The 16034-nt window shown below is 40.3% G+C and overlaps 2 protein-coding genes across 3 annotated transcripts; one reads left to right on the top strand and one right to left on the bottom strand.

Moving 5' to 3' along the window:
* Positions 1 to 6320: 6320 nt before the first annotated feature.
* On the bottom strand, positions 6321 to 13786 carry nsun4 (NOP2/Sun RNA methyltransferase 4). Its single transcript, XM_034196247.1, has 8 exons — positions 13655 to 13786; positions 12925 to 13144; positions 9532 to 9703; positions 9197 to 9351; positions 8951 to 9111; positions 8473 to 8597; positions 8210 to 8342; positions 6321 to 7174 (listed from the first exon to the last, which is right to left on the bottom strand). The coding sequence occupies exons 1-8, from the start codon at positions 13745 to 13747 to the stop codon at positions 7031 to 7033; spliced, it is 1203 nt and encodes a 400-aa protein (XP_034052138.1). The 5' UTR covers positions 13748 to 13786; the 3' UTR covers positions 6321 to 7030.
* A 153-nt stretch (positions 13787 to 13939) lies between these two features.
* Positions 13940 to 15972, top strand: LOC117532766 (cytochrome b-c1 complex subunit 6, mitochondrial-like). Of its 2 annotated transcripts, none has more exons than XM_034196259.1 (4): positions 13940 to 14081; positions 14466 to 14531; positions 15277 to 15438; positions 15536 to 15972. In XM_034196259.1, the coding sequence occupies exons 1-4, from the start codon at positions 14034 to 14036 to the stop codon at positions 15566 to 15568; spliced, it is 309 nt and encodes a 102-aa protein (XP_034052150.1). In that variant the 5' UTR covers positions 13940 to 14033; the 3' UTR covers positions 15569 to 15972. The 2 variants fall into 2 exon arrangements, with proteins under 2 accessions (XP_034052150.1, XP_034052149.1); XM_034196258.1 differs by having other exon boundaries at positions 14463 to 14531.
* The last annotated feature ends 62 nt before the right edge of the window (positions 15973 to 16034 follow it).

Raw genomic sequence — 16034 nt, 5'->3', positions numbered from 1 at the left:
TGACAAAGGTGGGTTGCTATAGTTAAAATCTGCAATTAAAATGCCCAAAACATTTATTAAATAAGCAATTCAAGTACAAGTATGTTAATTTGCCTTTCAACTGCACAAGCTTCAAAACGAATTGATCGAGTGCACCTAAACAACTCTGAAGCAACAAAGTTTGTTTAAAATCCTTATGTGGCAAAAGTAAAACAGATGTATGCAAGTTAAATATAATGTAGGTTATATTAATAGTTCAGGCAAAACAAAATATGGGAAAAAGGTGAGAGGGAAAAGGTAAAGAAATTAAATCAAGACAATGAAAAGACATGAAGATTAAATTAAGAACAATACAAAAATGAAATACAAATAAAATGCATGAGAATTCTTATGGAGACAAAGAGTATGGAGTAAAAGAGACAGAACAGGAACAACGTAATCTGAAAAAAAAAGAAAAAGCGCACGGAGACATAAGCTATCCCCAATGAATAAGCAGGCCATTATCCTGAAGAATGACGGCCTGGGGCGGTGATTATGCTGCTATTATATCTTTAACAGCATGGTTTGTCAAAACGCACAGACCCCCACCCCAACCCTGCTCACACACACATACACTCAAAGCGAAGCAATAAGGCATCTCAATTCCAAATGTGTGTCCTTGCTCTTCCCACAGTAAACGTAACGAAGCTGTATGACATTGCTCTGCTGTTAAGTGAATTGGCCTCTAACACCTATTTCCCCCTCAGTATGTGTGTAAATAACAAATGTGCACCTTTGCTGCTGCATTTCTCCGCACGTTATGAATCACCACGATCCAACAATCGGATAATGATCTCAGCAGATTAGCAGCGTTAATGTGGGTGTAACACCTCACCCTAGCCCTTGTTGTGTTTTATTACACCACATACAAGTTGTGTGTCCTCCGCCAAGGGCATGGCTGATGGTATGACTGATAAGACTGTGGTGTGTCTATGCAGCACAAGTGAATGTCCTTGTTATCCGGGGGTAGGAGTCTGTCCATGTACGCGGCAGGATTTCCTCCCATGGGGCTTTTGAGGGGAAAACATAACACAATACTCTTGTTCCAAATGTTCCCTTTTTTTAAATACCCATCCCCCAAACACACACGCCCTGAGGGTCGAACAGGGATTGCTAGATTGTACCGCTGCAGGGTCAAGTGTGTTGAGCCCTTGATGCTGGATCAGGTGCTTCTATCTCTTAACACTCAAGGCTGTATATTCACCACTTTACCTTCCATAACCACCTAGGCTGCCACATATCTCAATCCACTTTCCTTTAAGCAAGTGTTGACATGTGTGTATTTGTGTGTCTGTGTGTGTGTGTGTGTGTGTGTGTGTGTGAGGACTGAAAAAAATGATTTTTCCAATAAATGATGGATGATATGAAACCAAATCCTTTAAAGGGGCCCTATTGTGTTTTTTTGAGGTTTTCTTTTTCTGAAGCGTGTTCTATAGCTTTCTGTGCATGTTAATGGTCTGCAGAGGCTTAAATCCCAAAGTCTGCTCCAGAGGGAGTTTCTTTCCCACACACTCCCCGCTTGCCTGAAACGCCTCCATTGGACTCCTTTATTTACTTCCTGGACATACTGACATCCATATGTAACAATCGCGCTTCTATTGGCTAGCTCTCCAACACATTGTACGTGATAGTCTAAGAGGCGGGACATCTCTAAGCGGTTGACCAATCACAACAGAGCCGGCCAGCTAAGCAATCAGAGCAGACATTGGCTCTGGTTTCAGACAGAGGGTGAAAAGAGTTGCTGCAGCACAGGCAGGATGAGAAAAATAAAGAGCTTTTTGAAAATTGAAGCATGTTAATATATCAAAGTAGAGGCAACAATACAAATATGAATCTGAAAATGTGCATAATGGAGCCCCTTTAAGTTATATTGTCTGACATGATTAAAGATTTTACTTGAACTCACTTCTTTTTAAAAAATAATATTTTTATTAAAAGCAACAAACATTTTTTTCCCCCTTTGTTGTGTAATGTTTACATATTTTTAAGCAAGAAAATGCCTGCTTCTATAGGTCTACCAGTTTTCTGTATCTCCTGCTACTAACTCACACACACACACACACACACACACACACACACACACACACACACACACACACACACACACACACACACACACACACACACACACACACACACACACACACACACACACACACACACACACACACACACACACACACACACACACACACACACACACACACACACACACACACACACACACACACCACAGCCCCCCGGAGCAAGCCCCCCACACAAAAATCACAGTGTACCATTCAATCAGTGCTTTTTCCCCCCTCCCTCCTCTCCATGGTTCTCTTAAAGGTTTTAAGCATGGCGAGAATGAAAAGTGCCAGCGTTAGAAACCTCGGCCCATTGAGGAGGTGACAGGGTCTGCCAGAATATGATCCTAATCCTGTTTCCAGCATTCTTTTAGCTCACTGGCATTGCCATTTCGCCACATATTCTCTGAGCTGTCAGGCCCAGGGAAATCCCTCTAATAGTGCATTGCCCAGATACACATCAAAGCCCTCCTGGAAACCACCAGCAGGAACTTAAGGGAGAGTACAATCAGGCTCACAGCTGCACATACACATGCAAAGAAAAGAGATTGAACTCATACGTGATGCTTGAGGGGAAACTGCAACTCAAATCCTTTAAGACTCAAGACTTTTATCATAAGTGTAAAATCAAGTAGTGCAATAGATAGAGAAAGACAACAGGTGGCTGAACTGTGTGTCCTGGGCCACCCTCCTTTAGTTCCACTTCATCTTCCAATTTCTTCGTGTCCTTTTTTTTTCTTAAACACTGACTGCCATCTCACCCCTCCCCGGTTAATCTTCTTAGAGAGAAGAAAACCCCCATTCTCTCTCTTCTTAATCTGGCTGCAGCCTAAACCTACCGTTGCATTTCCAATGGGGGCCTCACTAAACTCTCAGCCACTTCATGGAGGACTGAGGCATTCGGAGGATGCTTAGATAACATATCAAGTGTATGGCTTGTGTACAAGGCGTGGTTGACACAAGTTTATAAATAGTATAAAGGGAAACGTTTTAGCTATGAGCGACAGAAAAGACGGTAAATATCCCATGTTCTTAAATGTTACATTTAAGCATGCTTTATTATGAAAGTACTGTATCTTCACAGGCCTGTGAGACCAGAAAACTAACACTGAAGGTAGGTTCAATAATATAGCTCCATACCAATATATATTTTGATACAAGAAGATACCAGAAGAATGACATTTGACATATTAAATATTATCACACATCCAAAATTATAGATGAAAATTGTGCAAAAGGGCAATTGTGTCATCATTTAAATGAGCCTCTAAACAGTTTGAGATCCAGTGAGTCTTCAAATCTATGTGAGCTTCACCAGCATGGAGGAAAATGAAAAGAAAAAAGAAATGAATGAATGAAGTAGGAAAGGGAAGAGGTAAACCTATGTCAACTGCATCTCCTCAGTCTGTCCTTACACACGTTTTACTGATACAAATAATACTTTCCCTAATTTCAATTGACACCTGGATGCCTGTAAAAGTAAGTAGAAATCTAGAAATAAACGTCAAAAATGTGAACATATGAAAATAAAATCCCACACTACATATCATTTTCTATCCGACCTGTGGCAGAGCATCCTGCTGGGCTCAGTCTACACACTGCCTCTGCAACAAAGACCCCCATCGGGGAAATCCCCTCTCCCACCGCCAACTGGGACACGTCTGAGCTTCACCTCTGGGCTGCGGGAACAGCAGCATTTGCTTTAAATACACAACAACTGGGTTTCTGTGTGTTTCTTTACTAAACATGAAGACACCTAAGTCTTCACCACAAAACTGAATCCTTCATTTCAGAGCAGGTGATCATTTAGATAAAGTTCATATTTTGAGATCTGAACACTTGTTTAGAGGTCTGATCTTGTACTTAAGTAAAAGTAGTAATATGTAAAAATACTCTGTTACAAGTTAAAGTCCTGTATTCAAAATCCTAAGTAACAGTACAAATATCGCCATTAAAATTACAGTAACAAAAGAAAAGTATGCATTCTTATCCATTTCCGAATCAAACATAAAACCACTGGATAATGAGCATTGACACATTCATTTTTTTATCACAATTGGTAACTTTGAAGCTAATTAGAATTGCTCCTGGATATCTAAAATTAAATAATAATTTGTACCTATTAGTTGATCTATATTTAGCCCATAATCTGAATAAAGTAGCTAGTAACTAGAGCTGCCACATTATGTAGTAAACTATAAAATTTTATATTGTCTTCTAACATGTAGTAAAGTAGAATTATTAAGTAGCATAGATTTAAAAGACTGGTAAAGTAGAAGTACCTAAAATGTGTACTTAAGTTCAGTATGAGTAAATGTACTTTATTATCTTCCACCATTGTCAGTGCTTTTCCCTTTTGCCATCATTTACCAACAAACTTTAGTGTTCCAGTTTCAATAGATAGAGGTCATCCCTAATGGTACACGATCATTCACTCAGCAGCTTGTGCGGTACTAGCTGAAAACATGACACCATTAGTGTGTTTATTAACAATAATGCAACATTTGAAATTGTATTTGATACAACAGAAGCCTGGAAGATAAATCCATAATATTCATCTTTCTAATACACAGCAGATGTCTGCCTAACACAGGCTTACACACAGGGACACAAACGCACAGCGGTTCATTGGCTAATTCAATAATAAAGCAGACAGCCAGTGGATTCTATAGACAGGCAGAATGGAGAGTAACTCATGTCTAACCGTCTGCCGTCTCCCGAGTGTTAAAACATGTAAATTTATGTAAGAGCCCATAGGAAACACATATTTACAATACGTTTAGGTAATCACAAGATGTACGGGGAGGCATCCGAGGCCCTGGAGACGAAAGCAGTCAATACAAAAATAGTTTTTATGTGTCATTAATTCCCTCTGCATTCCCAGATACATCCCCCTTTCACCGCAGTAATACAGTAATCACTCACAATCGCACAGAAAATTATCTGCACTCATCTGTGGAATCAAAAAAGCGGAGGTGCAAAACGTCCCATTTGAGCTCTCTGCTGCCTCTTTAATGTTCATCTGGGAGCCGCATGGCTGCCGTCCGACCCTGCACGGGGATGGGAGTCGGCTCCTGCACTTGGAGCAGCTTAATGACAGTGGGATGTGGATGGTGGACTCGTTAGACACACACCTTTTTCACGCTACATTGCCCGGCCAGGACAACATAAAGGGTCATCGGCGGTGTGATGGAAAAAGAGGCACCTCTCCGCTCACATTAGGCAGAGCAAACACTTCCCCTCTGAGTGATGTCAATGCAAAACAGACTCAATCCAGATATAATAATGAAAGTTGCACAGATTCAGATGTGAGAAGCCAAATAGTCAAATAAGTCATTACCTGCTTGTCCATTACACACCCTGCTTCCACACAACGCGTTATTAGGCAAAGCCATCAAACCTGATGAATAACCAGAGAACAAGCCCAAACCCGTTCTCATTGCAGAGTTAAAGAGAGCAGGTAATTCTGATGGAAATGTGTGTTTTAGTAATGTGATCTCTAAGGGCATACAGAGTGGAGCTTACAGACACTTCTTCAGTGTCCTCTAGTGCAGGGGTTCCCAAACTTTGCCATGCCAAGGACCCACATATAGCATTATCCTCTGGCGGGGACCCCCCTGTTGCAATTATTATTTTTTAAATTATGTGTACAAGTGCCTCCCGATGGAGCATGCTGTGTGTTGCCACTACATTTGGGGCCTTCTGTCTGATCGAAACTGTCACTCCGCTTTCTTTGCCTGTCATAGCCCCACTGCCCCATCTGAACACACACCCACACAACGAGACCAGTCAAGTCCGTTTGAGATAATGTACTCCTCATCTAAAACTTGGAAAATATCTCTTCATGTGGTCCTACCTTCCAGTGCTTTGCAAAATAATATTTCCTCAACAAAGCTGTCTTCTGAAATAAATCTGATTTATGCAAGCAATTCTGCGACATTTGCTACATCCGTGCTCTCATCCAGCTGCAGAGCGAAACATTCACTAGCTCTCGCTTGCTCCAAAAGCTGAGTCGTGTGATTCAAAAACAAAAAATATGAAAGGATTGGCATCAAAGGACACATAGATTGATAGATATGCGGGTCGGCGCCCCCACTTTGAAAAACACTGCTCTAGTGGACACAACGTATACAGGACGCTGTAATCTTAGCTGTTGTTGCCATCTACAGGGACACAATATAACTACAATATGAAAAGACATTGCAAAGCTGATGGAGTTCAAATAAGAAAACAGAGAACTGAAAAAATGCATTTATTATAGAGGACATGATGTAAAGATAATAAGTTTAGTGACATTGAAACAACCAGAGTCCACTTTCATGCATGTATGCAAATAAATGTTCAATTTCTTATAATGTTGCAGATGAATCTCATTATCCTCAATAGTGGAAGTCTCTGATATTGTTACATATATTTTATACATTACCGTTTCGGTCGGAAAACTCACCTTTAAGGAAGAACATGTTTTATAATATTTTGGGGAATAAAAGCAGTCTGGCATAATTGACCGGGCTGAGGGATTGTTTTGTCCATGTGGAGAATTGTTACAAATGTTTGTGCACTTGAGGCCGGATGTGTGGTTTTCTGGATCCATTATGCTAATTCAATGCATATGCTACTGGGTAACCAAGTGTGGTTATTTTCTTGTTCTTCAAAATAAATAAAAAGAATGTTCAAAGCAAACAAAATGTATGAATGTAACTGGTGTTCCTGTAGGTTGAGTCCAAAAGTCTCCATTCAATTCTGCAGTTCCATGCCGTCCACAATAATAATCTCTCAGTCGAGGTCCTTCACCCGGATTCTTTGTGTGTCCCGTCACATTTGACCAACCGTGGTCCAGTGCTTCCACAGTCCACAGGGGGATGCTCTGCTTAGTCCATAAAGCATCAACAAATCATTCAAATGTCCACAAAGATTTGGTGCAAAGCAACTCATCAGTCCAGAGTCTATGTGAGCCTCCTCAGCTTGCACATGTAGATCGGGCCAAAGTTAGCAGCTAAATGCGGGACCACCATCTCACCCAGGGGGAGGTCGGGGGCAAAGTCAAAGGTTTTCCTAAACATGTGTGTGAGGGGTCGCAGATCAACAACCTGAATAAGGAAATTAAAAAAGGTCAAATTATTTGATGTCATTTTATTCCTAGTGGTCAAAAATCTTCATATTTTGTTGGGTTGCATCATTGAATCTCTGTTAAACTGTTTCTGGTTGACGCTTACAAAGTGTGCGTCAGGGTTTTGGTTAAAACAGGTTGGTACCGATCAGCGACATTTAAATGTACTTATATAAAAAATGACAGCGACATGTTTCCTCTCAGCTGGAGACTGTCATTGGACCTGCTTAGTTTCAGACAGGCTGTACTGAGTAGATTGAAGTCATTCATAACTTCTAACATTTGAATGCTGCGCAGCTTTTTATTTGTTTGTGGTATAACCCAGAATGTGTGCACAGCTGCAGATAAAGGTAAGTATTAGTATTCATTCTGCAGCAGTACACTGTTCTACTCTCGTGCCTTAGCTTAGCTTCGGCACAGAGCAGAGGAGAGGAGAGGTGAAGTGTTTACTTTTGATGGTTAGTTACAAAAGGCTTGGTTGAGAATATTTGAGAAGAAAAGATGGTGCCGTGGACGGCTGCCATGTCTCTAGCTGCTCTCCAACTTTGCATTTTTGTTTTGTTTTATTTCAATGTTTGCTTTTTATTTTAACTTTGTCTTATGTCCTATATATAATATGTTGCTTTGTTGGAGGTGCTAGGTACTTAAGATGTGCATTGCCATAACTACACTGTAGCTACTGTGCATAGGACAATAAAACCCTTGAATCTTGAAATAGATATTTGTTCAATAATGAAGAGCGGTGGCTCATAAGACTTCTTCCAAGTTGCGTGATCAAAAACGTTTTGCTCTTCCATTTGATGCATTCAAGCACCTCAGCTACACATTTAAAAAAACATTTAAAAGATCAATTTTTAAAAGTTAACAATGGAACTAGATTGTGAGAATTGTTCTCACCCGACTTTTATATAGGAAATTAAATGTGTCCGAAAACAAATGTTACCATTAATGAACTGGTGTAAAATAGATAAGATAAGATGGACCTTTAATAACTCCTGTAGAGTGTGTGTCTGACCTGGAGCTGGATGCCGTGGTCTTCTCGAGCCGTGTGGATGGCCTGCTCCACCACACTCAGGTTCTGGATTTGAGAAAGTGTGCAGGTGGAGTAGAGGATCTCCCCTCCTGGACAAGCTGCTTCAATCCCTGCCCTGCACGATGGAGAGAGGGAGTATTCAATATATAAGTAATCTTGTGGCTTCACTTTATATTGATGTGACAAAATGTAACCACATTCAAAGATAATAACCACAATGTCTTTAAAGGTTCACCAAAACTTACAGCAGCAGATCCAGCTGTAGCTGCGGCAGCCTGCGTCTCTCCCCCGTCCGGTTCTTACTGAATATATTGTTGTCGTTCTCCATGAGTGAATGTCTGTCTGTGGTGCAAGGGACATCAACAAGGACCTGGAAGACAAAAGGAAGAGGTGGAAAAAGTGGTGGTGTTAGGATAAACACGTCTCATATCAAGCAACATGATCAGAATCAGAATCCGGTTTATCACCAAGTAGGTTAACACATATGAGGAATTTTGACTTGGTGTTATGGTGCATACATAAACATTAAAAAAACACAGATAGAAAAGGATATTGAGAAAACTATAATAACATTCAAAAATATAGTAATATATAGCAACATTTGCATTGGATATGGTTGAAAACGTATAAATAAAATTGGAATAAAAATGTTTGCAGTAATGAAAAACATTATATTGTTTACATTGTGTGCATTAATGTAATGATGACATGTCAGAGACTTACTCTGTCAAAAGTGTTCTTTTCAATCTCCCCCCACTTGGTCCCATCAAAGGTGGTGATGCGTAGTTTCTCGTCTGACAAAAGCGGCTTGGGAACGTAGCTGTGAAGGACTTTTCTCAGTCTCGTTGTCCTAGAAACGGAGGCGTCATTTATGCCGAAAAAACCTTTGAATGCAACCGATGGAGGGTTAATTACAGCTGACAGAAGCACTGTGTGAGGAAAACAGAAGGATGGGAGAAGCCCTCTTACCTATAGACTTGGTCTGAAGTAAAGCCAGGGTCTTTCCTCCTGGAGCAGCACAGAGGTCAAGCACATTGTGACCTTCCTGGACGTTCAGTGCAAGACAAGGCAGCACAGACGCTGCGTCCATCAGGTAGTAACCCAAACACCCAAACATGTCTGGTCTTTAGAGGACAAAAAGGAATCAGAATACACTTTGAGTGTTCAAAGACATTTGACATGATATAAATGGTCCTGTTGACTGTTGAACCATTTAAAAATATATATATTATAATTATTGAATTATAAAATACAGAGCTTTAAAAAGGCCTTAAGAATTGACTATAACTAACAGATAAGCTTACCTAGCAGGCTTGAATCGTGTGATGTCCCCTCTTGGAAACACCAAGCACTTGATGTTGGGGCTGAGCTGCAGAGCAGGATGCTGCTGAGCATCAAGGTCAGATTTATTCACAGAAACATGACTGGATTCCTCCTCGCCGGCCACTGCTGGTTCTTGCTCCAAGCATGGCTGAGCTGTAGAACCCATGAAGGAAGTAGAATGGATCATTTTCAAACAACATAGAAAAAGATTGAGTTTAATATGACTTTAAAAGAAGACATACTTGCAATTGGCTTTTTTATATTCATTTCCCCATTTTCTTTCCTTTAAAATGTGCCATTTCTCTCATACACAATGTTCAAGGGAAATAGGTAAATAACGAACGTTCTGGTTTATGTCATAATTGTAGTATATAACGATATGAACTAATATGTATTTGATATGTAACAGAACTCTTGAGCTGCTGTTATTTTATTAGGCTAATGGCTTTCATTAACTCTTACTTTGAATTGTGTTGTTCTTTTTTTGTATCCTGGTCAGGCCTCTGGTGTTAATTACAACGTGCTATATTGTGTATTTTAAAATCTACCCTGCACTTTCATCTGATTTCAGTACACCCTTTGAATAAAATAAATCACTTGGGAAAAAAAAGGAAAGCTTTTCAAACATCAATTTTCCATGAACAAATTGACCCAAAAGAAAAAAAAGGCACAGAAAAAAAAGAATGAGTTACCTAATAAAGTGCAGATACCCTTCTTTTAAGTTAACTTGAAAAAGGAAATGTCAATATCCAAGTCCAGGGTTTCCCACACATAGATTATACTTGGGCGGGCCGCCCAGGTGTATTAACGGCCACCCAAGTATATTTCGCGACCCATTTAGGTTTTTTGTTTTTTTTATAATTCTTTTTTTCTTTTTCGTCCGTGACCACGACGCCATCTGCGATCGATTCACTTGTGGACAATGATCCCTCGCTCTACGCCTCCTGTACCCAGTCGAGGCCATCGGGAGGACCGGGGGGTTTCCCGATGGCCTGGCCTGTTAAGTGGCCTGCCTCACACAGGGTGACTGGCTGTCTACATGATGTGGCCGACATGGCCACTGTCATACAGATCATAAATCAAAGCCCTTGATTGGTCTCTGTGTGTCATTCAAGCTCGGGATAACCTCAGCTCAGGTGAGGTAAGTGTTTAGATAGTTAACTTAGTCTAAGTTCTCAGTGGGTCTCAAACGGTTTGGTCACCATTTATGTAAACACATATTTCCATTTGAGGGTGTCGTGTTTTTTCATATGGGATATGTTATTGGTTATGGCCCTGATTGTATGATTATTGAAATGTATACAGTTCTGTTTCATATACAGTGGGGCAAAAAAGTATTTAGTCAGCCACCAATTGTGCAAGTTCTCCCACTTAAAAAGATGAGAGGCCTGTAATTTTCATCCTAGGTACACTTCAACTATGAGAGACAGAATGGGGGGAAAGAATCCAGGAAATCACATTGTAGGATTTTTAATGAATTCATTGGTAAATTCCTCGGTAAAATAAGTATTTGGTCACCTACAAACAAACAAGATTTCTGGCTCTCACAGACCTGTAACTTCTTCTTTAAGAGCCTCATCTGTCCTCCACTTGTTAACTGTATTAATGGCACCTGTTTGAACTCGTTATCAGTATAAAAGACACCTGTCCACAACCTCAAACAGTCACACTCCAAACTCCACGATGGCCAAGACCAAAGAGCTGTCAAAGGACACCAGAAACAAAATTGTAGACCTGCACCAGGCTGGGAATACTGAATCTGCAATAGGTAAGCAGCTTGGTGTGAAGAAATCAACTGTGGGAGCAATTATTAGAAAATGGAAGACATACAAGACCACTGATAATCTCCCTCGATCTGGGGCTCCACGCAAGATCTCACCCCGTGGGGTCAAAATGATCACAAGAACGGTGAGCAAAAATCCCAGAACCACACGGGGGGACCTAGTCAATGACCTGCAGAGAGCTGGGACCAAAGTAACAAAGGCTACCATCAGTAACACACTACGCCGCCAGGGACTCAAATCCTGCAGTGCCAGACGTGTCCCCCTGCTTAAGCCAGTACATGTCCAGGCCCGTCTGAAGTTTGCTAGAGAGCATTTAGATGATCCAGAAGAAGATTGGGAGAATGTCATATGGTCAGATGAAACCAAAATAGAACTTTTTGGTAAAAACTCAACTAGACGTGTTTGGAGGAGAAAGAATGCTGAGTTGCATCCAAAGAACACCATACCTACTGTGAAACATGGGGGTGGAAACATCATGCTTTGCGACTGTTTTTCTGCAAAGGGACCAGGACGACTGATCCGTGTAAAGGAAAGAATGAATGGGGCCATGCATCGTGAGATTTTGAGTGACAACCTCCTTCCATCAGCAAGGGCATTGAAGATGAAACGTGGCTGAGTCTTTCAGCATGACAATGATCCCAAAACACACCGCCCGGGCAACGAAGGAGTGGCTTCGTAAGAAGCATTTCAAGGTCCTGGAGTGGCCTAGCCAGTCTCCAGATCTCAACCTCATAGAAAATCTTTGGAGGGAGTTGAAAGTCCGTGTTGCCCAGCGACAAAAACATCACTGCTCTAGAGGAGATCTGCATGGAGGAATGGGCCGAAATACCAGCAACAGTGTGTGAAAACCTTGTGAAGACTTACAGAAAACGTTTGACCTCTGTCATTGCCAACAAAGGGTATTTAACAACGTATTGAGATGAACTTTTGTTATTGACCAAATACTTATTTTCCACCATAATTTGCAAATAAATTCTTTAAAAATCAGACAATGTGATTTTCTTTCTCATTCTGTCTCTCATAGTTGAGGTATACCTAGGATGACAATTACAGGCCTCTCTCATCTTTTTAAGTGGGAGAACTTGCACAATTGGTGGCTGACTAAATACCTTTTTGCCCCACTGTAGGTGTTCCCATATATCTAGTCTCTTTATTTTCCCCTCAAAATGCACCAGATTGATACATTGAACTCCAACATTTAAAAGAAATTTTTACCGGGGGAGCATACCCCGGACCCCCCTAGAGAATTTATTTATTTGTGGGTAGTAGATTTAAACCATAGGGCTATCACTATGGGCCCTGCCTGTACCTGTTCGCTCTGCCATCGTGTGAAGGGTCTGCCAACAAGCGACCAACAGAAAGGTTAATGTTAATGTTTTTGCACGTCACCTCAACCCCCCCCCCCCCCTCCGCTACCACCACCCCCCCAAGTATATTTCAAATCTGTGGGAAACACTGAAGTCGATTTAAAAAAAAACGAAATATATGTGCAGCCCTAACAAATGGCATGATTTATTTTTTTGTTTTGTTTTTAATTCTGTGTGCCATGCTTGATATGGCTTCGTAGGAAGAGGAGAAATGCACACCCACCTTCTGTTTCTATGTCACTGGGGAAATCTTTGCATCCCTTGGCTTGGAGCTCTGCCTGAACATCATCATGGCCGTAGTTATTGAGCAAGGCGCCGTATTTCCTCTCTGACAACAGGGCGGCTCGGACGGATGGCCACAGCAGCCCCAGCTGGCCGCTGTAGATGGAATCGAAGTTCTGCAGGGCCAGGCCGGTGGCAGGGTGCTTGATCCGTGTGGAAGCCTGTCGGAAAGGAGGGAGATCAAAAACACAGGTTACATGCTTTGATGTTCTTATCTGTTTATGTGTTAGTTTAATTAGTTAAGTTAAACAAATTGGCTTAACGCAGGGTTTTAAAGGTCATGTTGGTGCATAGTTATATATTCTTTGAAATATGAAAATGTATTGTGATGTAATGGAAATGTAATACAATTATACACATAATAAGTAAACTCTATAGGAAAACAATAGTGAATGTATGTTGATGCATATTTAGCTAGAGAAGAAAATTGAAAATGTCATGTATCTTAACACAGTTTGTTTAACTTCAATCAAGATATCATTGATTAAGTTCGCCATAGTAATGCATGTGTAAATGTAATCTATCCATTTTAAACGTTTACTCTATATTGCTATAGCAGATATTCTGGATGGCTTAGGACATGAAGTTAATTTAACACCTCAAAGGGAGCAACTGTTTTACAGATAACGACCATGATCGGCTATATATCTATATCTGCATCCACTACATACCCATTTTTCCTTCACTCGGTGACGTTTTTGCGTTAGACATCTTAAATCTTTAACTTTTCTCAGTAGCAGTCTGGTCTCCATGAGCAGCGCCATCTTGCCGTGCAGCTATCTTTTTGGTCCGTCTCCGCTCCGTCAGCCAAAACAAAGGTTCCACTTGCCTTGACTGCCTTTATGGGCGGGGGATTACAGAAAATACAATTCAATGATTGGACCAAAGCCCCCTCAGTTATCACTTTACACCAATAGAAAACGCTTTCCGGTTATCAGCTCGCTATTTCCTGCTTGTGACCGACCTTACGTCCTTAACGAAAAGTGCCGCAGACGAGTTCTTGAATTCTGTCCTCTGTGGGGATACTTTGTACATTTTAGAGGAGTAATCATGGGTTTCGAGAAGAAGATGGTCCAGTACGATGACCCCGACGAGGAGGTACTGAAAAATACCTATACGTTTCTAAAAAGTCGCTTTTTTGTAGGGCTATTTGTTGGTCCATGTTACCCAACATCAACACTAACGCTATCTGCGCTGTAACGAGCTGAGTGTCGGTTGCTTTGAAGATATGACTCGGAGCTTAAATATTAACACATTAATTAACGTTTGTCAAGATGTCTAATTTTACTGTGATTGGTCACAGGTTACCTCTGGGTGTAACACCGGCATTTTATATTGGTTTGTTGGTTATATAAGTTGATTATTTTAATTATACCTGCATTATTATTTGAGCTGAAGCTTTAATGCAGTCCATGTTCCTTTTTTAAAATAATATTTGGCATGCAAAACTAAATAAATATCCATTATTTTGTCAATGAGCAGGAGGAAGATGCCCCTGCTGAGGAGGGAGAGGAGGAGGAAGAAGAAGAGGAGGAGGAAGACATGGTGGTAAGTTTGTTGTTCATTAATGTTATGAATATGCTTTGTGGACAAAATATCATTTCAAACATAATTTGAAACCTCAAACATAAGATAAGATGGTACTTTATTGATCTTAATTTTGGAAATTGTTTGTGTTGCAGCAGCATAAAAAGACAAGGCATTTGTACAATGACAATTCAAAGGCTAGAAATAAACAAGAAAGTAGAAAATATACCTGTTGAATTTAACAAGGTATTATATATGCATATATATACATACATAAATATGACAGATGGAATATTAATTTAAAATATTGAACAGATTATAAACAAATGGTTATGGTATGTGACGTGTACTAATCACATTAAATACCTTAACACAGATCAACACACCATTTTAATTAGAGAAATGGGCAACATTTAAAAAGGCCATGATTATATAAATACAGTTGTCTGGTTCAGTCGAGGAAAGTAACTATAAAAGTAATATTTCAGAAATTCTCAGTACAAATGATTTGTGTCCAAACAATTTCTCAATTTCTGCTACTTTATATTTCTGTTCTGCAGAAACTAATATTAATTGTTTGGCTCCTACATTTTTATGATTTGATTTAGTTTGCAGATTCAGAATCCGACAAACAATTGTATGTAGTTTCAGAAGCCGTCCAGCAGTATGTATTATAAATCTGATAACACGTGTTGTATTCTAAAATTTATAATTTAAGTCCAATTAGATGCAAATTCCCATGATTTACCACTTTTGCCCCTCACAGGATCCTTTAGAAACGATTAGAACCAAGTGTGGGGAGACTGAACACTGCGTACACTACAAGGAGCTGCTGGAGACATGTGAAAGCAGAGTCGGCTCTAAATCCAACACACTAGAGGAATGCACAGAAGAACTCTTTGACTTCCTGCACGCACGGGACCATTGTGTAAGTGCCCAAATGGCATAGGAGAAACCCGACTGCATGTGACTTGATTTGTATGTTTGACTTCAAAAATGCTAATTGTGTTCTCATTTCTTTATAGGTGGCGCACAAGCTGTTCCACAAAGTGAAATGAAACGTCCTGTCCAGCTCTCACCAGCAGCTGTAGAGTCTAACATTGTAAAGACTGTAGTGTTGTTCTTCTCCTGTGTATTAATGTAAATGAACTTTATTGAGACTGTAAAACTAAATGCCAACCTTCCTGTATACCGAGTCACTGCTTGTATGGTAATGAGTGCATCAAAGTTGTAACAGGTGCAAAGAAGGGGCTCAAACCATCTCTCACTGAAGTTCACATGAATAAGCAATCATGCTGCACTGACGATGCATATTTAAACTCCGGTTCGGTCATGGATTCATCACTTTGACCAGGAATAAAGGTTGTCTTTGGTTTTCAGTATGTCTGAGTTGCATCATTTTGACACATTTGATTTTTCGGTGGCATGACTAATAAATTAAGAGTTTTCCCATTTCAGACGACAAATGCCCCGTTTATTGGCCTTGAACTATTCATTTAATTAACAATTAAGGTGAAAGTGGTT

This window comes from Gymnodraco acuticeps, unplaced genomic scaffold (assembly GCF_902827175.1).
Source record: "Gymnodraco acuticeps unplaced genomic scaffold, fGymAcu1.1, whole genome shotgun sequence".
Taxonomy (NCBI): Eukaryota; Metazoa; Chordata; class Actinopteri; order Perciformes; family Bathydraconidae; genus Gymnodraco; species Gymnodraco acuticeps.
Note: the sequence above shows the minus strand (reverse complement) of the source record. Positions and strands in the feature narration are given on the sequence as shown.